This window comes from Histoplasma capsulatum (assembly GCF_000150115.1).
Source record: "Histoplasma capsulatum G186AR genomic scaffold supercont2.3, whole genome shotgun sequence".
NCBI classification, from domain to species: domain Eukaryota; kingdom Fungi; phylum Ascomycota; class Eurotiomycetes; order Onygenales; family Ajellomycetaceae; genus Histoplasma; species Histoplasma capsulatum.
Genome location: NW_025544803.1, coordinates 2065737 through 2088914, shown reverse-complemented (window position 1 = coordinate 2088914; position 23178 = coordinate 2065737). Strand labels below are relative to the sequence as shown.

The window sequence follows — 23178 nt, the reverse complement described above, 5'->3', positions numbered from 1 at the left end:
AATGAAATGCAAATCTTTTCTGCAGTCCCAGCTATGCAGACTGAAATATGTTTGGTGGCCTTATCGGCTCAATACGACATGTTTCGAAATGTCAGCTAGCTATATCGATAAGATGCCGGGATATCCTTCGCCGGCGACAAAACTATCGAGGACAAATATCTCCTCCTAATGCTGACATACAGGCTTGGGTCAGGAGTACATAGATACTAGTAGTTGTGGAAACGGAAGAAAACCACCCTCGATCGCCACACAAAAAAAGGTGACAAATACTGGCTCCTTAGGGGAGAGGGAAGCAATCTCGGATCTTTGTGTTTCTTTGAGTTTGTAATAGACCTTTCGTTCCTTGCGCAGCAGTCAGGGAACAACGGCCAAGCCGTCGTTAAGACGTGAAGCTGAAGGCGTTTATCTTTCATCGTGAATGAAATAAGCATCATATAAGCACTTCGCAGCGGTGGAGCACGGTGAATTCCAAATATCGATATGCCGTCTCGTAAGCAGCGATGCTCGAGACAGCGACTTACGAAATGCTTGCTGCTCGTCATGACTGGCTGGTAAGAGTGGAAGCTAGTTCGCTGGCACTCCGGCATTTTGACCTCGTTCTCAGCCCTACCGTCAATCGTCAATCGCGACGTTGGGCTCTCCAAGTCCGAGACTCCGGCACTCCGGTGTTCTAGCCTGTTGGGGTCTGGTATGCTGTCGATGTTGAAGGAATTTTGGCTTCCTGGAGGCTAAAATGGAGGCTATAATGGAGGCTAAGCGAGCCTCAACATCCATTCGAGACTCCACTCTCACAACCAACCTCCCGCAACTCCCCATCACTGCCATTGTTATTTGGCATTTCACAACGGTTGAAAGATGGATCAATCATGCGTGGGCCCAGTTAGCTCAGACTAGTTACGCTATGTCTGCTGTTTCACCGCCGCCCAGCATTACAATGACGGAAATCAACGGCAATCAACTCTGTGGTTTGGCAGTAACTTTTGAGTTTTCTACAGTTTCTTGAATACAAGGTACCATTCTTCCAACACCATTCCAACACCAAATCTCGCATAATACCAAGCGCATGAGAAACTATCATAGCTGCTCGGGAATGTTCAAATTATTATACGCTCCTTCAGCCTCTTAAGGCATGTTGCATCCGACGATCCTATGCTCCCGGAGCTTCTGCCAACCCACATAAACTCCGGACTACTCTTCAGACTTAATCATGCAGTGCGGAATGTTGCTGATGAAGAAAATAGTTCAGCCGGAAGAATGGCTATTGGAATAGTAGATGAAGCGGAACAATGTTACCGCCCTCAATTCGACCTTCTATTTGTCGTCAAGGCTTGCCACCCGCAAATGCAATCACGCTATTCACAATTTAGACGGGATGGCACTTGGAAATAACCTGGGTATTACTTTGACAAAGCACATATTGTCTGGTGCTAAGTCCACAGAGAGCACTAGTTGGGCTATATAATGAAGTCCCTATCCTGAGTGCTGGTTCTATGTCCCTTATTTCGGTCACCAGAAAGACATAGGAAACGATCGTGATATCCGTCCTGTTGTTTTATTCAGCCTACTTACTATTCCTCCTTTTGCTTTCGCCTTGGTTTGGACGATATCCCCCTTTGGCTTCTCCCTCAGCTCAAACCTTCGGAATGCAATATAATAAAGAGCAGCTCATCAGCGCATTGCGCACTCATCGCATAAATACCATCACCGAATTGCGCAGCGCAGAAAGAGTTCTTACCCAACGGGATCATGTGGAAGTCACCGACCCACTGTCCGACGCCTGGGTGTACTACGTCAACTCAAACAACCTCCTCAGCGAGTTGAGATTCCTCACGAGAAACTATCCTTTTAGTTCTGAGTGTCTTGACGAAGCCAAAGCCCTAACGGTTAGCGATCCTCAAAGCGCGCGGAGCTGGAACTACTGTTGGCTTGTTCTTTCCAAATTGCAGGAACAGTAGGCTGCCTTTACCTGGAACATTCCCCCGTTCAAAACAAAAAAGAATAGAACTAATGGCACGGGACACGAAAAAGACAATTAATCCCTAAGCACGCCAGGGACATTGCGACAAACCCAGCGATGTGGGGAGGAAAGACTCCGTCCCTGACAGAGATCGAGCAGCTTTCAGATGCATGCACCGTGGAGTGGACCAAGGCCGCTCAGCAAATGTTACGACACTGGGAGCGTCCTCCTATAAAATCGGATGAATAGGTTTCGTCTGGGAACAAAACAGCCGCGATCGCTCACCAGAATGCGCCTTCCGTACCCGAGATGAATAGATAGGCTTTTTTTGTAAGAAACTTTCTGTTGTGTAGTGCTCAGATAGTGCTAGTTTATCTTTCCCGCATCCAGAAACATGTATCAATACATTAGATTCCAATGAGTTTGCTGAAACCTAAAAGAACTAAGAGTACATATGGATTCTTTCAACACAATAGTCCCGAACCTCATGACAGATGCGATCTTTTGCAGTTGAATAAAGATACAAGAAGCAAACATTGTAAAGTATTTTAAACAGGATCGTCCGACTTAACCATCTTCCATATTCTCGACTTATGCCGCCTGTTATGATTGCTGTTGAAACTTCTTTGGTTTCCGGATGAACTCTACCATTAACTCCAGCACATTGGTGAAACAAAATAAGATCAAAGTCACTCGGGTCCATCATTTCTCCAGACGTGGAAGCAATCGATCTACCCACCATGCCCGAAATCGCTTTCTTAGATGGCCCCTTCGCCTTCGTCCTCTTCGCTTCTGGCCTCCATCATTGCCCGCACAATGTACCAACCTTCTTCACGATCCTCATCGTTATAAATTGTCAAGCAAAACGAACGGAGAAAATGAAATTCCCCTCCGTAGTGTTTTTTCAACCAAGCTTTTTCCTCCGGTGTATATTGTGGACATCGACTCCCACGAGCCGCAACAGTTTCGGCTTGGTAACTTTGCCATTTTTTCTTCTCAGATTCGGGCCAGCGGACGCTGAGCAAGTACATCACATCTTCCCTGAAGCCGGTGGCGCCTAGCGGTGGGCCATATGGAGGGCCACATGGCCTGACTTGCAGAAATTGAAACTTCGCATCGAAGTATGCGACACGATATCCATCCGATTTCTTGATCGAGCCTTTTGAACGCCCATGCGCCTCCCTACCACCAAAAGAGACATTATAATCAAAATCCAGCGGAAACCCTAGAATATTGCAGACGATGGAGGGACAACGTAGGACGTTTTTAAGGTGCAAGACGGCTCGAGAATCCTGGCCGGTTTGGTTCGGCGAGCGTTTCGTGGAGAGTTCGACAGTACCAATCCCAAGGACAGGCATGCCCTTATTCGATATGCCGTACGCATCGAGAAGCTCCGACTCGAAAGGAATATACTCGGAGAACCATGCTCGGTCCTTGGCGACACTGAGCGCTAGTCAGCGGGACGCGTGTGCATCAAGTGCGCTGAAGCCCTGCCAAAGACACGGCACTTACTGGACATTAGAAACGTTGGAGTACACCCAGTCTGGGCAACACAAAACATATCTCCCATCGACTGGAGTGGACCCCATCTTCGAAGCTGTGCACCTCGATTAAATATGGAAACAGCTGAAGGGGGAATGTTAAGCTCAAGATTTGTCCCAGAAGGGAAATTTTCAGCGCCCAGGGGTGACCGGGGTTGATTTAAGGTTGTGGAGTCCCTCCAGTAAAGTTTAGCTAATGTTGGATTTATGCTTACTTGATGGGATCTACTGTCCCAACTGGGAATATCTATATCCTCCATGGCTGTATTCGAGGCAGCCGTAATCTTTAAAACGTTGATGTTTACCAACAAGGGATCCCAGCTGACGCCCTGGCTAAACGCTAAACTTCCCGCTAGACACGGTGCATAGTTAGTCTCGATAATCCTGGAAATGTTACCTCTCAATACAACTCCATCAGTAGGTACGTGGCTAGGGGAATACAGCTTACGTAGAATTTTTCATACAAACCGCAAAAATTCAACATTCGATTGACGTGAAATAACTAAATTTGAAATTGTAAATACCGTATTCGAGCGGCAGGTTCGCTTTCCAGCCAGGTTTACTCGGGAAGAGAGAAAATTTTGCAATCACGCATACGGGATGGTCCTGAACAAAGTATGAAACGTGTCTGGGAGGCAAAAGGTTTTTATTTCATCAGAAGCCCCACTGCCCAAGGAACGCTCAAGCCCCTTAAATCACCATAATGTTGCCCAATACCGAGAAAAACAATTGGGATTCCAGTGGCATGCACCATACTGACAAGCGCACCAACCATGTCCCCCACCGTGTCACATTTGCTCATGATAAATCCATCAAGTTTTCTCCCGGTACCAAAAGCTTGGTTGAAGTTTCGAGCTTGCATGACACTGTCAGTACCAACAAGAGCCTCGCCCACCATGAATATTTTATCCGGTTGCGCAAACTTCGCAAATTTTTCCAAGGAAGACATGAGGCGCTGATCGTTGTGTCGGCGGCCAGCTGTGTCGATAAGGACAACGTCAAAGTTATTCACGGCAGCGTAGGCCACCGCGTCTTTGGCTACATTGGCTGCATCCTTACCGTAGCCCTTTTCATATAACTCCACTTGTCCAACGTTCTCCCGAGCGCTTAATTCTTTAAGGTTGCGCGCATGCACGCGAAGCTGTTCGACTGCTCCGGAGCGGAAGGTGTCGCAAGCCGCGATAAGGACACGGTAGTTATTCTGGAGTAAGAAAAAGCAGATTTTGCTTAGATTGGTGGATTTTCCAACACCGTTTACTCCAACAATAGAAATGACATATGGGCGGCGCTGTTTTTGCGAATTCGATGGTGATGTGACAGCTTCGATCTCCCGGAGAAGATCCAATGAGGAGGTGGGCGTGAGGATTTTCCGGAGCGACGATTCCATTGCGGCTCGAAGAGCGGCGTCAATACTCTGAAAGCTTCCGGTCTTTTTCCCAATAAGCTCCTGTTCAACACCATCACATAAGCGAACAGCCGCTTCACGGGCAACATTTTTTTTCAATAAGTGTTCCTCCATGGCCTTGAGGGGTTTGTCTAAGTCTGCCTTGGTCAAGACTTTTCCACCAACAATATTTCGGAAAAGGCCACTAATAGCACCCAAACTAGAGCCCACAACACCGTTGGACATACTAGCCCTGTCCTTAGCGGCATCTGCATCTTGAAGAATGGAGTGGACTTCATCACCTAGATCCTTCAACACAAATTGGCCCTTTTTAGTCTTCGTCCCCCACGAATCCTGATCAACTGCCTCTACTGGAGGGCCAGCTACTTCCTCTGATTCTGAACCATTTACATTGGAAGCGGAATAATCCAGGATTTCGCCATTATCTTCGTCCGCAAAGCCCTCCGAGTCCCATTTGCGCATTTTCTTCACTGCCGACTTCGCATTCTTTGCTTTCTTAATTGTATCTTCGCCTGACGAAACATTTGCACTTGAATTTGCAGCTTTTCGTGCGCGTCGTGAAGTCCGACCACCTGGACCAGCTTTCGCAGTAATGATATGGTTCGGTGTGGCCGGCCTCGATGTCTCTGGAGTTTGGGAAGGTGAACTCTCATTCGAGTTCGCCACGGCCCGCGCAGCATGGCGCTGCGCTGGAACACAATTAGCACGTACGAATATAAATGGTGGTACGGAAAGAAAACCCACCAGGGAGAAGACCAGGGATTGGAGGTGGGGGAGGGCCTCCGTTATCCGCCTCAACAAGGGTATCCTTCTTCTCCTCAATCAACAAAGAAGGCGAGCCCTCAACTGCTTTTCCAGCAGCAGATTCCAACTCTTTTACTTGCTGATCAAAGTACTTGTCAAATCGGTACTCGATTATTCTAGAATTTGGTTTCTTAAGCTGCTCGTTGTATATTTCCACAAAGATAGTTTTGATATTCTCGAGCAATTCGTCAATCCAGGTTAAATGAAGAAGAGACTGATAAACAGCCTGGAGTGGGTCTCATCAAACTTCGTATTAGCTTTTGCCCAACGTAGGATTATAAATTTAGATAGAACGTATGCATGTACCACGAAGATCAAACCCAGATCCTTTGCCCGTTTCCACTTCAACGTATATTTTTCCTTCCTGTATCTTGGCGCAACAGTGCCCGAGCCGGCCTCTTGCTGGAACTTCTCCTCAATAAACACATCGTTGATCAAGCTGTTGATAACATGGGCCCCCACTGGAGCATATGATCGTGACCAAAGGACCACCCCGGAGGAGGTTATTATTTCAAAGGAGTCGAGCATGGCGGCTGCCCGTAAACCGGCGGTAACTAACGAGAACGAATGAGGTATTCAGTCGCATGAACGGGTTGTGTAGAGACCAAGAAGTAGTAATCGCCGTTCGACTATCTATTTTACTGTCCTTTCGCAAGTGTGGAGCAGCTGAAGTGCAACATGGCGGGAAACGAAAGGATGCCGCAACGCACAGACCAATATTACATCAGCGAGCACATAAACCACCTCGAGCACTTTTGGCGATGACGGCAATATCAAACATGGACATGTCAGGATAATATCCACTTTTCCGCAACGCTCGCGCTGACTTTTTACCTTTTATCTTTTGTCCCTGGCGATACCCAAGCTTCCTGCTCGATTCCGACGCCTTCATTGCACGAACCCATCCGTTTGATGTTTCACTAACTCATCGTTGGGGACACCGTTGCTCTTCGACCTCGATGCGAAATTCCTCCGACTCATAATCCCACTATGCAACGCACTCCCTTTGCTCCTGCGCCTGCTCAGTCTCCCCCTCTTCATCATCCAGTGCCCCAACATGTGTCTACTGTCCCGATGATGCGGTCTCCGCCACCGCCAGCTCCGCAGCATTCTCAGTCCTCTAGCTATGGTAACCCATACCAACCTGCCACTGCTCAAGGGGGCAGTGGCACATTTGCACCTGGCTTTGGCGGCTTCATTTCAGATCCCACAGCGCAAATGGGTTTCCAGGTTGGCAAGAGTGCTGTTATGGCAGGGCAGGAATATGTGGAACAAAATGTAGGACTGTTCTGCTAAGAGTTCATGAAGTTTAGTCTCATTTGTGATTTCCGTGTCTGTCATACTCATCCTTCAATATAATAGTTAAACCGTTATATCTCGATCCCAGCCTTAAAACACTATTTCAACGTTTCGAACTCATATGTACTCAATAAAACCATGCTCGTCCTTTTCCCATGGCGACATAAACCGTGGTCTCGCCAACAGGCACGGTTAAATGCTGTGCAGTCTAGTGCAAATGGCCAAATCGCGCAAGCGCAATACACCTCAATATACTTGCCTCCCCGAGACGATCTTAATTCGCCAGATATGTACATCCCTGCTATGGCGTTGGTGACCTATATTATTTTGTCTACTGCTCTAGCAGGGCTGCGCGGCGTCTTCCACCCTGAACTATTAGGCTCAATTACCACGACTGCGCTCGCAGTAGTCATTTTTGAAATCCTTTGTTTGAAAATTGCAATGTACATTCTCAGCATTAGCAATGATTCCCAACTCCTGGACTTGGTCGCGTATTCTGGCTATAAATTTGTGGGCATCATTGTCACACTCGTCTCATCAGAAGTTCTCACTCCAGGTCAAGGCACCGGTAGCTGGGTTGGCTGGACCGCATTTACCTATACATTCCTTGCCAATGCGTTCTTCCTCGTAAGTTCCCGTGTTTAATTAAAATTGGCTGCATTATCTGTCTCTCTACTAACCTACCATATTAAAAAGCTTCGATCTCTGAAGTACGTCCTCTTACCGGATTCCTCTAGTGACTCCCCGATGCGTGGAGGCACTATGACTACTGTTGCGCGCTCACAGCGCAATCGACGCACGCAATTTCTATTCATCTACTCGTACATCGTTCAATTTATTTTCATGTGGATTCTCAGCCGAGCAGACCCAGTTGCGTCGGCTGTGGTATCTAAAGTTGAAGGGGCTAGCAAGGGGCCTTAAGAATATATATATATAACTTCTCCACGTCCAATTGTCGGCAAGATATGGCAGCGAAGAAAACGAATATCAAGAGAATCTCTCTCCTCCTTCCGCTAGGGCTAATCCCAGTGCTGCTGTTTGTCAGATTTGCCTTCCATCTTTGGGAGCGATAGTTGATAATGGGGACCATTTCTTTCGTTCTTTATTCCTTGCGCTACGACATGTTCATTTTACACCTCTTTGTTTCCCTATCGTTGTGTTCATATTTGATTATTGCTATCAACTTTGGGGTTTCTACTATTATGAAATTGTGATTGGTTTTGTCCACCTCTATACATATTTTCTTGGTCCCGGCTAAATTTTACGAAAGGCGTTCGCATATAAGATATTTCAACATGGGAAATGGCAAAATTAATGGTTTTAGTGTTCCTCCTTCTCTCCTTTGGCTTTTTCATCATAGATCATGTTTCGCGCGAAGATAGCCAGCGAAAAAGCCTCTTGTATTCCTGATAGAAAATACTACCACAGAGTTCTTCAGAAAACGTCTTTACTTTAAAACTTCGATGGTCGGACAAGGAATTAATTGTTTTTCAAGGTCATTTTAATATCATCAATTAATGAATGCGTTTGGGACAGCGCAGGGAATAAAGAAAAGTCAAACCCATGAACAACAGCTACATAAAGATGCATGCCCATGAAACGTCCTTGCAGCAATACCATTCTGAAGCCTTCACACAGGGTCAAGTTTTAAGTGCAAAAAGTGGTATCAGAGATAGCCTCGCTTTCAACTGCCTTGCCAACCAATCCCTGAAGAATATAAACAAATTTGATAATATAAAGGGATACTTCTAATAAAGCCCAAGTGGAGAAATGCAGAATTAGTTTTATATCTTCTTAAGTTTGTTGAGTGCCCAGACAAATCAGGTGGCTTGCCTATGGATGCCTAAGACCTTGACATCCCAAGGTGCAAGAATCTACAAGGACATCCGAACAAGGACGGCAGAGGCTGCTTTGCCAAAAAAACACACCGTTACCGTCTAAAGTCAATGGCATTCCTGCCAACGGTCGAGCGGTACCGTTTGTTAACATCTTCGAGAATGTGGCGAGACAAATGCGAATCGAAAGAACGAAACCATTGCCGGATTTTGGAGTATGGAACAGTTTGAATATGTTTCAACCACAGGTATTCTTTTAGATATTCCAATGCATCGTCCAAATCTTGAGTGACGCGAGTGTGCTCTTGAGCTATAAACTCAACCTGACGACAGAAGATATAGCTCCATGGCGGAGCCATGACAGTGAGACCACCGTGGCGATAGATGATGGCATTCTGGAGGATCGCCTTGTCAGTCAAGCGCCTCCCCATCTCTTGTGAGAAACATGGATCTAATAAGAAGCCGGTATCTTGAAGCCCCAGCTGCTTCACGGCTTCGTGGACTGCATCGCTGAGTACGACCGCGGCATCGCTTGCGAGCCTGTAGTTGAAAAAGGTAACTTCATCAGTCGTATCGAAGATATCAAGATGGACAATATCCACAACATCCGTGGAAGCTATTATGGTGATATTCACGTTTCTCTGGGAAAGGTAGTCAGCAATGATGCGGAAGGCGTCTAGCAATTTTCTCTTTGATAAACGTGGCGGGCCTCGGGTATTTGTCGCTGCGGATGTGTTCCGCCGTGAAATGGACCTGCGCGATGGAGGAAGTAGACTGTATGGGGGCAGCCGCGCCGAGGTATATGGTGGCAGGGTTTCCCTTTCAGAATCGGGGGGTGGACACGATTGACTCGTCTGCGGGTTAACCGTAGAGGAGAAAGTTGACCCCATTGCAATAATTGTGGTGGAGTGAAAAGGACCTTTTCTTCGTCGGCTGTTCCGCTAGGTAATAGGGAGTCCCTTTATGGTAATCCAAAATTTTTCTGTCGGGGATAATGAAAGACGATGTCGAAGGCTTTAACGAAGGCCCCCTTTATATATCATTCATAACATCTTGTCGCACCCCTTCGCTTCCTACCCCAACTCACAGGTCAGAAATGGAAGCTTAATATGTTTGCAGGATTTGTCGTATTGCCAACGGATCAATCCGACTCGCGGAAGACTGAGCACGTTGCTCTCAAGATACCATGTCGGCATTCTTCTTCCATCGTCACAGAATCCAATGACCATCGCCCCATTGACAACCCATTGGAAATACGAGATGCTCTCAGGAACAACGATGAAGAAAAAACATTCGTAAAGCAAATGGATTATTTGCTAACTGTTCCATTGCATAATGCCATACGACCAAATGGCCTCGGAAGTGTATCAAACTCCACTTGTTCGACGCCGTTTGCAGAACAGGTGTGACCAACGGCAAAAACTGAAGGTTCGCTTGTAGCCGCCATAGCTTGTGCAGGGAAAATCCACGGCAATATGATACTGGGTCCGAATATACTCTTGGACACACGTAGGATATTTAGTTTCTTTGTAGACACCTACATTATTGATAGTACCGGAGAGCCCAACTACCAGGTTGCGAGGCCAGAAGGACTCACATAGAGCTTCAGGTCTCTATCACGAAATTGTTTTGAAGACAATAACGTCAACCGATCAAAAATCCTGCGTGTGATGGGTGAGGAAATCCATATGCATTACCGAGGTTGACAGTATGATTGCCAGCAATGGCAACTTCATATTGATAGAGCCGAAGATCGACCCGGTTACCAACTGCAAACCACCAGGCTAGACCTAGTAGCGATGAATCCTGTAGATGCAGATGCCAGCAATGGTTAACAAAGGTTTTGCGGCTGGTGCTGAGAATTCCGGTGCAATTTGTAGAAGCTTTTTTGAAAAAGGATAGAGTCAAACGAAGCATTCCACAGCGACTCAGGATATAAGCGGCTTGATGAAAAGAAATAGAAATTTTGAGTCCAAGTGCTGTAGCAAGTGGGCCAAATACCTTTTGAGAGCTCTGAGCATGGCCAACAAGAGTTATGAGTTTACTCGTTGGCAACGGAGTGGGCTCTAAGTGGGCGCTAACAGGTTGGCAGGGTTGGTTTGTATCAAGAAGCAAAATCCACGCTCCGTTACAAATTGTTCAAGGTTCCGAGTCTTGACGCTAATATGAGCTGTGTTTTCAGTTACTACGGTTTAGCCCATCTCCAGGGATAAATATCTTGGTTATTGAGTGAAAACTCACACTTCCAGATTATCAGCAAACAGGGCCCAAGAGAGAGAGTCATCTGATTTTCAGTTGATCAGATAGTGTTGGGAATAAAATATGCTGTTAAAAATATTTTAGGATCAGTGACTTCGTTTTAAGGATTGACCCTTCGGTGTAACTAGGGCTTATCACATCGTGCAAATTCTCAATGGAGAACGATTATTGTTCTCAGTACCCTTAGATTTAAGTTCGTAGCAAACTGCTAAAGGTTGGGGAGAAACGGGATAGTTGTGCGTTCTATTCCAATTCAAAACATGTCTCAAGCTCTCTTAATAACTCCGTTCCAGATATGTTTATATAAGGCATACATATGCCCAAAAATATATGATTCCTCAGTAACACCCCTCACATCATCCAAAGAGAAGAAGCTCCACCAAACCAACACTCCGGGTTTCCCATTGGCATCAAATGCTCCATACCAGAAAAATAAACAAGAAAGCGTATAGAAGGAGAAGAAGACCAGCAACAATGGAATGGTTACAAGAAAAGGAGGCTAAAAAAGAGGCTGAAAAGAGGCGGAAAAATGAAAAATAAAAACAAGTTACAAGGTGCTTGTCGCATATCGGTCAACAAGTACATCATCATAATACCACTGCAAACTTGCTGATTGGACCGTATGGGCAAAGTGATGCATATCCGCCGGTGGTGGCAGTGGATGTGTCGATATCTGTGACCATGCGAATGGGTCCATTACCATTTCCGGGCCGCATGAGCTTGAGGTAACCGGAGGCCCAGCTAGTATATTCCCAAGTTGTTCACTAGCAATTGCGGCCGCTGTCATCATTCCTGCGCTTGCTGATGGTACCCAAGATGTTGCCTGATGCGCTCTCCGCTGCGGCTGTTGCGGCTGCTGCTGTTGGATAGGGGTAGGAGTGTTTGAGTAGAGGTCGTCATCGACAGTAGCATCCCTTTGCAACTTTTGATGCAACGATCTAACTATCTGTGACCCCTTGGCAGCAATCGGAGAGTGATGGGCCATCCCATTCAGGAAATTTAAGCCCTCCAAGAAGGCAGTATGGGTTGAACCTTCAAGGTCGGAGTTTTCGGTAAAGGTTGGAAGTCCCTGGCGTGACAAGCGAACATACGCTCGCCTATTCCTTCGGAGACCCCTGACACACAAGCCGAGGACAACAGATGCCTCCAGTGCAATGAGGTTGACCAGAAAATACTTTTTGCAACCGCCAAGTAGCATATCTGCAAATCTCATCGCTGATCGTATAGTATTCATGGTATATTCGATAAGTTTCCTTTGAAGTCTGAAGGCTGCCTTTTGCTCCTTGATTGATGGTAGGTTGGTGAAGTTTGGCTCGTGTAACAACCCAGTAAAAGAACGATGGGCCGTAGCGAAAGCACCAATGATTATTATATGGAGCTCTTCACGCTTTAAGGGAATACTAGGGAGAATGGTGTCGAATTGTTTATCGAAATCTGAGAGGCTGTAGGCCTGTGGGAGTGTAGATATGATTTCGGTTTCAATGCTTTCAGCAATGGCTGATACCGCAGCTGGGCCTGGGACCCTAGGCTGTTGTTCTTCAGTTGTTTTTCGAGAATTGAGCATTTTCGTGAGTCGCATTTGAATAATTCTATTGGTGAAAGGGGTGGGAGCACCAGGCACAGTTGGTGTGGCAGGCAGTGCATCCCGAGGAAGTTTGACGTGGCAATACACGTCCGGGATGAGAGACCAATGCCCCTGAAGAATGGACATCAACCTACGAATAAAATTAGCTTAAATTCATATCAAATTCTACGATTTGATGGGGTAAATCGGGTAACTTGGAGCGCACTGTTCATACTTATCCCACATGTAGATAGTGCCGAAAATTCGCTTCCTCATTTCCATTTCAAACTCAGAAACTTTGACCCGTGGATGCTCCAAATGGAGTTCGAGTATGTGTGCTTCTTTGACAACATCTGCAAGGACAATCCAGCTTTCCCTTAGGTTTGACTCATTGGTGAGAAATGACGCATTGAAGAACATATGTTGTATCGTTGTTAATGAAGTATGCCTTGGCCGAAAAGAATCGAGAATGCTAGCAGCATTTTGACACCGGGTCTCCAGATCATTTAAGCTGCATTGGAATGTTCTTTCATGGGGATAATTTGGATGGGGGAGTAGTTGTATACTACACAGACAGAGCCTGAGAATCAAAAGACCAAACTGAATGTCTTCGCTGTCTTGGTAGGCTTGTTGCAACCACCAAGAAGTATACTTTTCCATAAATGTTGGAGGATAAATCATTTCATATATCCAATTTACCTCCTGTAAGAAGTATTGAATAAGGAAGTCAACAACATGCCTTTCTGGAAACAGGTCAAGCACAGCCTCCTGACTTCGCCGTGGGTCATTAGGTGTGCAGCCTGCATCAGATTGATCAAAGAAAAGGCTATCCAAAGGCCTGTAAAGGTTTACTCCGTCAGTCGTATTAAAACTACATATGTCGCACAGTAACAAAGTAAACTAGGGAACATACGATGTTCCCAAAACCTCCCTGGCTAGATGGCTAGCACTTCCGGCCACGTAGCCAAGACTCTCCAGGATTTCCGAGTCGGTTTGTTCCACATAGTCATCTGCGATATCGGTTAGAAAACATGATCAAATGAAACAAACCGTGTTTTGACGAACTTGGAGGTGAAAGCTCGCCAGGACCTTTACTCGCAGACGGAGTACATCTTTTAACGGTATGATCATAGCGACAAAGATGAGCTCTTGAGCCAGCGCAGTTATTGCATGGCCAATTTCTATTACACTGGGAATTGGTGAGCACTGTTTTAAGAATTTGCAATGTAAAAGGTTGCGGTAGAGAGAAGAGATTGAGTATGCAACATACTTTTTGCTTCCTTCGACTGCATTCAGAACACGAGCGTACTAGTCTCCTCCGACTACCCTTCCGCGCAGGGGTCTCTGGACACTGGGATCTCCGCATCCTGGAGCTTGTGTTTACTATCGTTGTCTTCAACGAGAAAGCAGGAATCGCCATTTAAATATAAGACTTGGGAAATCATATAAGCATATAACGATCGTAAGACAAGCCCCCTTTCCCATTTTAAAAACCATGACTTAGGACTGCCAAACAATACGTAGCGTAAGGGTCTGTTTAATAGCCTTGTTTTTACCAGGAGTCAAGGACTAGCGGGACCGGTAGCATCACTAAAAATATCGCCCAAGCAGTTAGTATTAGCCTTAAATTAGTTAAATGCTTGGCATAATTGGAGCTGGGACCTCCTGGACAACAAGCCCGCTAGTGCTATTTCGAGAAACACTGGTGCCGGCGCCGGGCGATGTTCATCATGGGATTCTAATATTCCGCTGTTCCGAAAATGTTCGGGCGAGGGCGTGTAGGGCTCGTTGAAGTCCAGTCATAAGCCCATTGAAATGCAGGGAAACTCTAATAATTTTCCTTCCTATTAATCTGATAGACGCACGGTGATCTTTGCTGTGGGAAACCACATTTATGAGTTGTCTCCAACGGAAGTACAGGAGGTGCCGCTATCCCTGCAGCCCGTTCCTAGTGTGGTATTGCAAGCTAACTGGAAGGTCAAGATGCACGACGGATCTGCCAACATCAAAAAGGGTTTATGGTTAAACTGAGGTAATAGGCGGACAGACATACTATTTTTGGACCGGCTGAAGTAAATTGGGAATAAAGGCTCTTTACTCAGGGTATTGAGCTAACCGGGACCGCTCTGTGCGCTCAGAACGCCTCAAGTAAGCGGGAGTATCAACTTTTTCGTTCCTTTCGTTGTCACAGAATGACCATGTCTTTGATCATTTTCCTCTCCTCAAGCTCAATTGATGACTGCACGGAAATGGAACATTACGTGGATAACCTTTTCTTTTTCTTTTCTGTTTTCCCCCCCTCTTCCCAAGACATATCGATTTTCCCTTTCGGGACACCGACTACCCAACGACGTCAAACAATCCACGCGTTCTAGTGCTCCAGCAATGACTGGAACTGAGGCAAAAAGATGCGATACGTCAAGGACATGCGGTTCCAAGAGACGGCTGTTTTTCAAAGGGTAATGCGTATAAAATGCTTGATGCATAACGCAGGCCCCACTAATCGAGCGGGTGCTCCCTAGAAAGGTGGGGGAAATTACTGCGTTTCTTGAACTTTGGAACCTCGGATCGTTCGAGAAGAACTCCCGGCCAACCCCGCTAGCATCTAGCTTCGCGATAAGGCCTTGATTAATCGGCCGATCTCGAAGGTGGAGAGTTTCGGAAACTTGTCAAGGGAAATCTGCAAGACTTTTGATCAAGGCGCCGATCAATGGTCAATCCGAAGCCCCAATCGGTCGCCTATACTCCGTAGGCATTAGCATGAGAGATGGCGAACTGGTCAAGATCTCGTTCCCTGCGATTCCTGGATACCAGGAGCTAATTAAAATGTAGGCCCCGAATGCCAAGTTTCCAAGGTCTAATAGGTTTCAGGAGCCAAGAAGTCAACTATGTAGATCAAATGTGTTTGTTAACCCCGACGTAGATCGCATCGATCTCGCTGGCCATGGATTTAACGTATATCCATATCCCCTGGATGTGTAAGTACCATCCCATAGGTTCCCGGCTGCGATATCCTTAACAGGGACCTAGTTAGGAGGTAGTGTCATCTTCCGAGCAGTTATTTTGCAGTTTGTGAGTTTCCCCAGTTTGGGATAAAGCCACACAATATCCCAACGAGGACGGATGTGCTTCGACCCGGGGGGCGCAGAAACGGAAGAAAGTGTTGACGGCTCGGAATCGGAAGGTGTTGCAAGGTTAAACCCATAGGCATCCTATAGTGCCGATCGCAGGTAAACCACACCATTTCAGAGTTCACAATAATAGGAACGATATTTGATTCCATATAGACGTTGACGCTGCGGCATGACATCCGTGGAGAACGCCCGAATGTAGGCCAGAATTGCATCCGAGTAAGTACACCGGGAATCCCCTGGCCACGAAGACCCCTGGAAGCCGCTAAACTCAAAATTAGCGGCCTTGATAAGGCAGCAAACACGCTAGCAGTAAAGAATCCCAAGGTTACATACTGGCGGAAACTTATTTTTTTTTTTTTTTTTTCATTTACAGGTATTATTCAAGGCTGAGAAGTGAAAAAAAAAATTCGAGCAAATTATTGATCGACAAGGCCACGAGAGCGCTAGTAGTTTCTTGGCCTTTCATGGTATGCAAAAGGCTTCTTTGGCGGGGAACTCCGATAATGGCCACATAACCAGGACACTAGAGAAAAGGATTTGGCGCATATGATCTATCATGCTACGTGAGGAATCAGCAAGGTTGTTGTTGTTGTTGCCGGCTGAATGCTTCCAAGCTTTGTCCCGGGGAAGGACAAACGGGAAAACAAAAGAAATGAAAAGAACATTTCTAGCGTATTCTTCGGTGTTGACGTTTTAGCTTCTGTACCAACACACAAAAGTAAATTCCCGTTCGGGGATATCCACACGCCTTGGGGAGACAACCCCCTTCGAAACCTCTGGTTCGCTACTGCGTATCTTAACACCCATGAGCATTTGGGATTTCAAAGAGTAATGTTATCATTCTTGTCGTCCATTCTGCATGCGTGGGTGGATGTGAGTATGGCATCTTCCAGGGTGGCCCGGTAGGAATTCAGCATAATGTCTGTTTCTATATCGTGAGCCCTGCGAAGCAACTGGAGAAGCTTCAGGCGGGAATCACGCCTCCAAAATGGAACATCAGATTCACTTGGACTTCGGGGGATCTTTTGCAAGATCAGCATCTTGGTTAAAGATCAGCACTGGTGCGAGGCCCAATTTTCTTATCTCCTCATTCTTAAGGGAAAAAAAAAGGAATGAAAAGACAAGCGATAAAGGAAGATAGTGAAAATTAGTTGACGGATTCATTATTTGACATCCGTGGATGGGACCAGTTGTTCTTAACGTCAGCTAGCTAGGGCCTATGTCAGCGGGCGATATAAAACCTGGAGGCGTTGGAGAGCATACAGGACTCGCATTTCAGTGATCAGCCCTCAGCAGCCATCTCACCGCTTCACCAGCGTGAATTCCACGGAGGACTCCGAAGAATGTAAAATTCAAGGCTTTGGGAATCCACGTGCATGGAGGACTCCTCGAAACAATCGGAAGCATGATATCCGGACCTGGGGAAATGCTGTGTCACATCAAAACGCGATGGAAGCTCATGTTTCCGTCCCGAAACCGCGTGCGGCGACACGCGGAGTTGTCACGCCGCCACTTGGGACTACGGCTGTGATGGGATCGGATCGCCGCAGTGGCTGGTTATCACCGCGAATCGATTCTAAAAACAAATATGGGTATAATTTCGACGAATGGGCACTATTTCGCCCAACCGCCATGACCCGTTCCCCCGCTGTTCGGGAGCATACAGCGAGAGAAGTTAGAACATATCTTGGATGCCTAACGGTTTGCGATCCTGCGATGGGATCCTGTTTGGGACGAGGCGCGGCGGAGGAGTCGTTAGAAGACGTGTAGCTTGTATCTTTAGGGGACCTCGATCTCGAGTCGCAACTCTCACATGACACCCGGAACCCGACCAAGCCGACCGACGGAGCCTGCTTGCAAGACGAATACGTACCTGTAGCTGTCATCTCATTGACGTCCGGCACGAGGAATAAAAACAGAATAAACCCCAGGATATGGACTTGACTTGGTGTTGAAGTTTTAGAAACAAAAAAGACTTCAGCGCTCTGCGGGAGCTTGCCATCTTAAATATACCCGCCGTGGGTTCCTCGTATTGAGTTCCTCGAGAGGGATCCTAGGAAATGGATACGACAGAATCGCATAAACGAAGCTTAATTGCTGATCGCGAGCCCTACTCGAGGCAACCTTCGCCTCATCCCGCAGAAGACCCATTTTCTTTCGCGAGTTTGGTCACCGGTTGGGATGGTTTTCAAGGCCAAGCTCGATATCCCACTGGTCTGCGGCCGTTAACTCTCCAATAAAATGGAACCTCGAATTATCCAGGATCTAAGCGAGTACTTTGCTAACCGCGATACACAGGAACGCGGCATAAGATTGGCGAAAACCGTTTCTTGATCTTCAATCTATGCGACTCCCTAAAACGATCAACGTTGCATAATGGGAACGGCCGCCAGCACACCCTTCAGTGGAATCATCCAGGAAATAAATGTACTGGAACACCTGGGCCGTATTGGAGCCTGAGCACCGAGACTCAACGGGAGACAATCTTTGTCAATCCTGCTGGTCCGTAAACATGAGCAAAATGGTTACCTGTATGCAATGTGCAGCCTACGTAATACATTCTAGGCCTTTTCAAGGGAGCAGCAGCGACAATCCTGTGAACACGCGAGCGTGCGGCCTGTCTGGCAATAGCCATTCATTTGAATGTGCCGACGTTAATTTTATTCTCTTATACGATTGATTGATTACCATCCCAAGTGGATATATAGTACATAAGAGAAAATTTAAAATATACACCAGTCGTTCACTATGCACATACCTGCGACACTTAAGAACACCGATTCTGTAAGTATAAATTTATCGATAAGTATTTTTATTGTCTAGATTCACTTTCTCTAATTACCAAGAAGAAAATATACAGAAAACTACTACTACATGAAAGCTTTTCTTGTTAATTTAATTTACGATAGAATTTGTCGAAGGGGTGTGTGGGGCAGAGCACCTGGAGGAACCTGGCAAATCAAGGCCCACAAGAAGCCAGTACAATACCAGAACTTCTACAGATCTGTACTCCGTTCTGTGGCCACTACCTCTTTGCATTTCATGCTGACAATCCGTTAGAGGATAACTTTCCCTTCAGGAAGTCTTTTGCAGTACCGCTGGGTCTGGAGGGTTCCGGAAGCCGCGGGTCCTAGAAAATGGGGTTGCGATTAGAAAAACAAGGTTCGGGTTTGAAGGAGGTAAATCCGCCCCTGGTCTCAAATATTCTCTCTCCCTTACACAGGGCCATCCCTGGGAATTTTTGCAAATACCCAGATAGCACGGGCCTGTTGTTCTAGCATAATAGCCCAGCATTACCACCGGGGGAAGGATGCCATTGCAAAAACCTTCTCTGCTAGTTCTGAAGTCAGATATTTTTGGATGCAAAACTGGACGGCTTCCCCGTTCTGACGCGGTCAATGGGCCCCTAGTTGCCCTATTCTGTGACGGGTGGTCAACGTTGGTCACAATATGGTAGTATACCAACAAGCAACCCGGGGCGAGCTTGCGTCTGAAGGTTGTTGAGCCCGATTGGGCGGTGAGCGTGACCATATTTACCGGAGGACTGCTCTCCGCGCGCTGCCTTGAGAGTACAACCTGGGGAAGTACTACCGGAGAATCTGGTTAGGGCGACGAGACAACATAGATGTGCCACACGAAAGATGTTAAGCCTTTCCCATCAGTTTGCATTCATCGAGTTTAGCGTCGCTTCGTGGTGAAATCGGTCTTCAACTTGTCAGTGGTTCAAGAATTCTCTTATGATTGAGGATGAGAATTTCCGCAGTTTTTTGTTGAGATTAGGGGAGAAAGGCAGGCCAAAAGACAAACTGGGGTTTACCGCCAAATTCCTTTTGATCTCTTGCTTTTCCTTGCTTTTTATATTTTATATTCTCGTTTTTTCTCACGGGAGGATTGTTTATTCACAATGATTGAGAGATTATCCACATAACCCCTGATGCTTTGGCCATATCTTGAAATTTGGACACTAGACTGGAATAGGAATAGTGCAGCCTGAGACTGACATCACCTTCACTTCAACACACTTTCGAATCCAGTTTTTTACCAGTTTCCAGCTGTTCGACAAAGCAACCCGGCTTCAAGCGGAGGATGGCAATCGAAGAAGCTACTCCTGTCCTGTCAGACAGAAACACGCTGCTTCCTCGGTCAGCTTTGGCATTCAACAGCCAGGGTTACCAGGGCAGCTGGGGTGCTTACCATCTGGCAAACTATGCAAGACTATATCTCGATGCCGATGTCTGGCCACTGCATGCTATTATATTAGCTGCTTTGAGCAGAGTCTTTGCGCCTAAGACGGAGCTGGCCAAATAATTGATTCGGATCCGAGCCCGCCTTTGAGGTGGAGAGACACCATATATAAACAAGGATAGAGCTGCAATCACTATCGATGGTACTGAGAACATTTGCGTTCGACAAGGCTGAAGCTAAGGAATGCAAAAGAAATGAGATAAATAAGGAATGTCAATCTGACCTACCCGGCCACTTTCGGGGCTTTCATCCAGATTTGACACCAATACCTCAAGTGAATTCAGACGACGTCAAATTATTCAAACAGGGAGGTGTTCACTCATCTAGGGATACCTTCCCTCTAAATAGATACTTGTCATGGACGAGCCAAATTTAAACTCGAGGGTACACGCCAAGCAAGTCCAAAACTCTTACAGAAAAATCAGTGACTTACACCACTGCTTGAATATCGCCACAAGTTAAAACTTGTAGACGCTTCAATTTGTCCATGTTGCTTGAGTTTTGTATCCCAGCGTGGCTTTACGAGTCCAGAACACGGGTCGACGTCATTCTGAGTTAACCTGCCCAGACAGAATATGACGTCTTTTCGTTCGAATAGCGTCTCAAAATCCTCTTGATCCCTCGGAATATTGAATGAGGTTGATTCTCCATATCATTCACAAAAGTTCCAGTTTCAACTTTTAAAAAGAACCAGGGAATATTTTTCATCGCCCCCCATGACTAGCAAGGTTGCAGAAGGGCTCCAGAGGGTCAAGGAGCTGGTGGAAAACATGCAGCCGGGAGAGCAAAAGATCGCAGACCTCGCCCGCGATACTACAGACGTCAACGGATGCCTGCCTTTCACCACTGACCATGGAGTCAAAGTTAGCAATACGGACTTTTGGCTTCGACTTGCATCCGAAAATCAAACCGGCCCATCGCTTTTAGAAGATCAGATTGCTCGTGAAAAGGTTTCGCTTACCTCTCTCGTCTACCTCCCTATTGTGTTCCATCTCTTCCAAGCTTTGCGGGCAACATATGGTAACCATCGAGCTAGATCCATCGATTTGACCATGAAAGAATCCCAGAACGTGTTGTCCATGCACGAGGAACAGGTGCTTTTGGGCACTTCAAGCTCTTCGAGAGCGCGGCAGACGTGACGTCCGCTGGTGTTCTAACCGACACATCCCGGACTACTCCGGTGTTCGTTCGGTTTTCCACCGTCCAGGGCAGCAAAGGCAGTTTCGATACAGTCCGTGATGTCCGAGGTTTCGCTACCAAATTCTATACGGAAGAAGGCAACTGGGATCTTGTTGGCAATAACATTCCTGTATTCTTCATTCAAGATGCTGTGAAATTCCCAGATTTTGGTAAATATTGATTGATATCCCATTTCTTCATTATGGATATTTTCGTATTGATCGTTTTACAACTCGACATTAGTTCACGCTGTGAAGCCGGAACCTCATAACGAAGTTCCCCAGGGACAAACAGCACATAACAACTTCTGGGACTTTGTATATATGCATCCTGAGGCGACGCATATGTTCATGTGGGCTATGTCGGACAGGGCTATTCCGCGATCATATCGGATGATGCAAGGATTTGGTGTTAATACTTTTGTTTTGGTGAATAAACAAGGGAAAAGACATTTCGTTAAGTTTCACTGGATGCCGGAACTTGGGGTTCATTCGCTGGTCCCCGATGAATCATTCAAACTTGGTGGCCAGGACCCAGACTTCCACCGTAAAGATCTAATGGAGGCAATCGACAATAAGGTGTACCCGAAATGGAAGTTTGGAATCCAGGTTCTTCCTGAAGAAAAAGAGCACGATTTTGATTTTGATATACTTGATTCGACTAAGATATGGCCGGAGAGCCTAATACCTGTTCGGTATATTGGAGAGATGGAGCTCAACCGCAACGTTGATGAGTTTTTCCCACAGACAGAACAGGTTGCATTCTGTACCGCCCACATTGTCCCTGGAATTGAATTCTCCGATGATCCTCTGCTCCAGGGACGCAATTTCTCCTATTTTGACACTCAAATTACCCGCCTTGGTGTCAACTGGGAGGAGCTCCCGGTCAATCGTCCTGTGTGCCCTGTTATGAATCACAACAGGGATGGTGCAATGCGCCATAAGATAACCCAAGGAACCGTAAACTATTGGCCGAACCGTTTCGAGGCTTGCCCACCCACGAAGCCCGAGGATGGGGGTTTTGTCACTTACCCTCAAAAGGTAGAGCAAAGTATCAAAGCGAGGATGCTTAGTAGCAAGTTCCGCGAGCATATCAACCAAGCGCAATTATTCTATAACTCTCTCTCCGAATACGAAAAGCTCCATGTCAATAATGCTTTTTGCTTTGAGTTGGATCACTGCGATGACCCCATTGTCTACAACAGACTTGTGTCTCGGATTTCTGAAATCGACCATGCCCTCGCCCAAGCCGTTGCAGTGAAAGTCGGCGCACCGACCACACAAAGGCCTGGGAGAGACAACCCAGGTCAAACAACCATTAACCTAAGCCAAAAATACATCAACGACCGTCAGCTGTCCTCTCCCACAATTAAAGGTCGGAGGATCGCCATCTTGATTGGGGATGGTTACGATTCCGTCGCCTTTGGCACGGTCATAGCCGCGGTGAGCGCCATGGGCGCGCTACCCTTCATAATCGGCACGAAGCGGCAACCCATCTTTGCCGACGACGAGGACAGGAATCACTCCAAGGGTGTGACTCCAAACCACAACTATACTAGCCAACGCTCCACTTGTTTCGACGCTACTTTCATCCCTGGTGGCTCACATATCAAGGAATTGAGCCAGCTGGGCCCTATCCAGCACTGGGTTGCCGAGCAGTTCGGACACTGCAAGGCGATTGGCGCCACAGGAGAGGCCATCAATCTTATCGTGCAGGCTCTGAACAACCTGCCTGATTTGGAGGTCGCATCGGCCTCGTCAGGGCATCCAGTCGATTGGTACGGCGTTGTCACATCGAGTAAGCTGCATGAGCCCCATAGTTTGACCGAAGCTATCAAGCTGTTTCCCGAGGCGAGTGATTTCTTGGGCAAGTTCTTTTATCAGATCTCCCAGCATCGGAATTACGAGCGGGAGATGGCTGGATTGACGGACAAGGTTCCATTTTAAATGGCAACAT

General features: G+C 46.7%; 11 protein-coding genes across 11 annotated transcripts; 7 read left to right on the top strand and 4 right to left on the bottom strand.

Annotated features, from left to right (window-relative positions):
• Positions 1–1643: 1643 nt before the first annotated feature.
• HCBG_02851 (uncharacterized protein) lies at positions 1644–2206 on the top strand (the record flags this gene model as incomplete). The annotated part of the gene is made up of 2 exons (XM_045429900.1): positions 1644–1951; positions 2053–2206. 2 exons carry the CDS (start codon positions 1644–1646, stop codon positions 2204–2206), a joined length of 462 nt encoding a protein of 153 aa, XP_045289795.1.
• Positions 2207–2715: 509 nt separating this feature from the next.
• Positions 2716–6235, bottom strand: HCBG_02850 (signal sequence receptor alpha subunit; the record flags this gene model as incomplete). Its single annotated transcript, XM_045429899.1, has 6 exons — positions 2716–3400; positions 3470–3546; positions 3714–3850; positions 4255–5592; positions 5648–5933; positions 6014–6235. 6 exons carry the CDS (start codon positions 6233–6235, stop codon positions 2716–2718), a joined length of 2745 nt encoding a protein of 914 aa, XP_045289794.1.
• A 462-nt stretch (positions 6236–6697) lies between these two features.
• HCBG_02849 (ER to Golgi transporter Yif1) lies at positions 6698–8162 on the top strand (the record flags this gene model as incomplete). Its single annotated transcript, XM_045429898.1, has 3 exons — positions 6698–6985; positions 7070–7633; positions 7703–8162. 3 exons carry the CDS (start codon positions 6698–6700, stop codon positions 7925–7927), a joined length of 1077 nt encoding a protein of 358 aa, XP_045289793.1.
• Positions 8163–8936: 774 nt separating this feature from the next.
• HCBG_02848 (uncharacterized protein) lies at positions 8937–9806 on the bottom strand (the record flags this gene model as incomplete). The annotated part of the gene is made up of 1 exon (XM_045429897.1): positions 8937–9806. One exon carries the CDS (start codon positions 9729–9731, stop codon positions 8937–8939), a length of 795 nt encoding a protein of 264 aa, XP_045289792.1.
• A 144-nt stretch (positions 9807–9950) lies between these two features.
• Positions 9951–10512, top strand: HCBG_02847 (uncharacterized protein; the record flags this gene model as incomplete). The annotated part of the gene is made up of 2 exons (XM_045429896.1): positions 9951–10244; positions 10375–10512. 2 exons carry the CDS (start codon positions 9951–9953, stop codon positions 10510–10512), a joined length of 432 nt encoding a protein of 143 aa, XP_045289791.1.
• Positions 10513–11647: 1135 nt separating this feature from the next.
• Positions 11648–13084, bottom strand: HCBG_02846 (uncharacterized protein; the record flags this gene model as incomplete). The annotated part of the gene is made up of 2 exons (XM_045429895.1): positions 11648–12815; positions 12900–13084. 2 exons carry the CDS (start codon positions 13082–13084, stop codon positions 11648–11650), a joined length of 1353 nt encoding a protein of 450 aa, XP_045289790.1.
• Positions 13085–13603: 519 nt separating this feature from the next.
• On the top strand, positions 13604–14695 carry HCBG_02845 (uncharacterized protein; the record flags this gene model as incomplete). Its single annotated transcript, XM_045429894.1, has 4 exons — positions 13604–13655; positions 13806–13863; positions 14224–14274; positions 14524–14695. 4 exons carry the CDS (start codon positions 13604–13606, stop codon positions 14693–14695), a joined length of 333 nt encoding a protein of 110 aa, XP_045289789.1.
• A 676-nt stretch (positions 14696–15371) lies between these two features.
• Positions 15372–16605, bottom strand: HCBG_02844 (uncharacterized protein; the record flags this gene model as incomplete). The annotated part of the gene is made up of 4 exons (XM_045429893.1): positions 15372–15403; positions 15651–15690; positions 15906–16050; positions 16505–16605. The coding sequence occupies 4 exons, from the start codon at positions 16603–16605 to the stop codon at positions 15372–15374; spliced, it is 318 nt and encodes a 105-aa protein (XP_045289788.1).
• A 642-nt stretch (positions 16606–17247) lies between these two features.
• Positions 17248–17568, top strand: HCBG_02843 (uncharacterized protein; the record flags this gene model as incomplete). Its single annotated transcript, XM_045429892.1, has 1 exon — positions 17248–17568. The coding sequence occupies one exon, from the start codon at positions 17248–17250 to the stop codon at positions 17566–17568; it is 321 nt and encodes a 106-aa protein (XP_045289787.1).
• Positions 17569–17858: 290 nt separating this feature from the next.
• HCBG_02842 (uncharacterized protein) lies at positions 17859–19255 on the top strand (the record flags this gene model as incomplete). The annotated part of the gene is made up of 5 exons (XM_045429891.1): positions 17859–18012; positions 18097–18300; positions 18659–18804; positions 18878–18977; positions 19209–19255. 5 exons carry the CDS (start codon positions 17859–17861, stop codon positions 19253–19255), a joined length of 651 nt encoding a protein of 216 aa, XP_045289786.1.
• A 1504-nt stretch (positions 19256–20759) lies between these two features.
• On the top strand, positions 20760–23168 carry HCBG_02841 (catalase isozyme A; the record flags this gene model as incomplete). Its single annotated transcript, XM_045429890.1, has 3 exons — positions 20760–21026; positions 21080–21392; positions 21466–23168. The coding sequence occupies 3 exons, from the start codon at positions 20760–20762 to the stop codon at positions 23166–23168; spliced, it is 2283 nt and encodes a 760-aa protein (XP_045289785.1).
• Between the last annotated feature and the right edge of the window lie 10 nt (positions 23169–23178).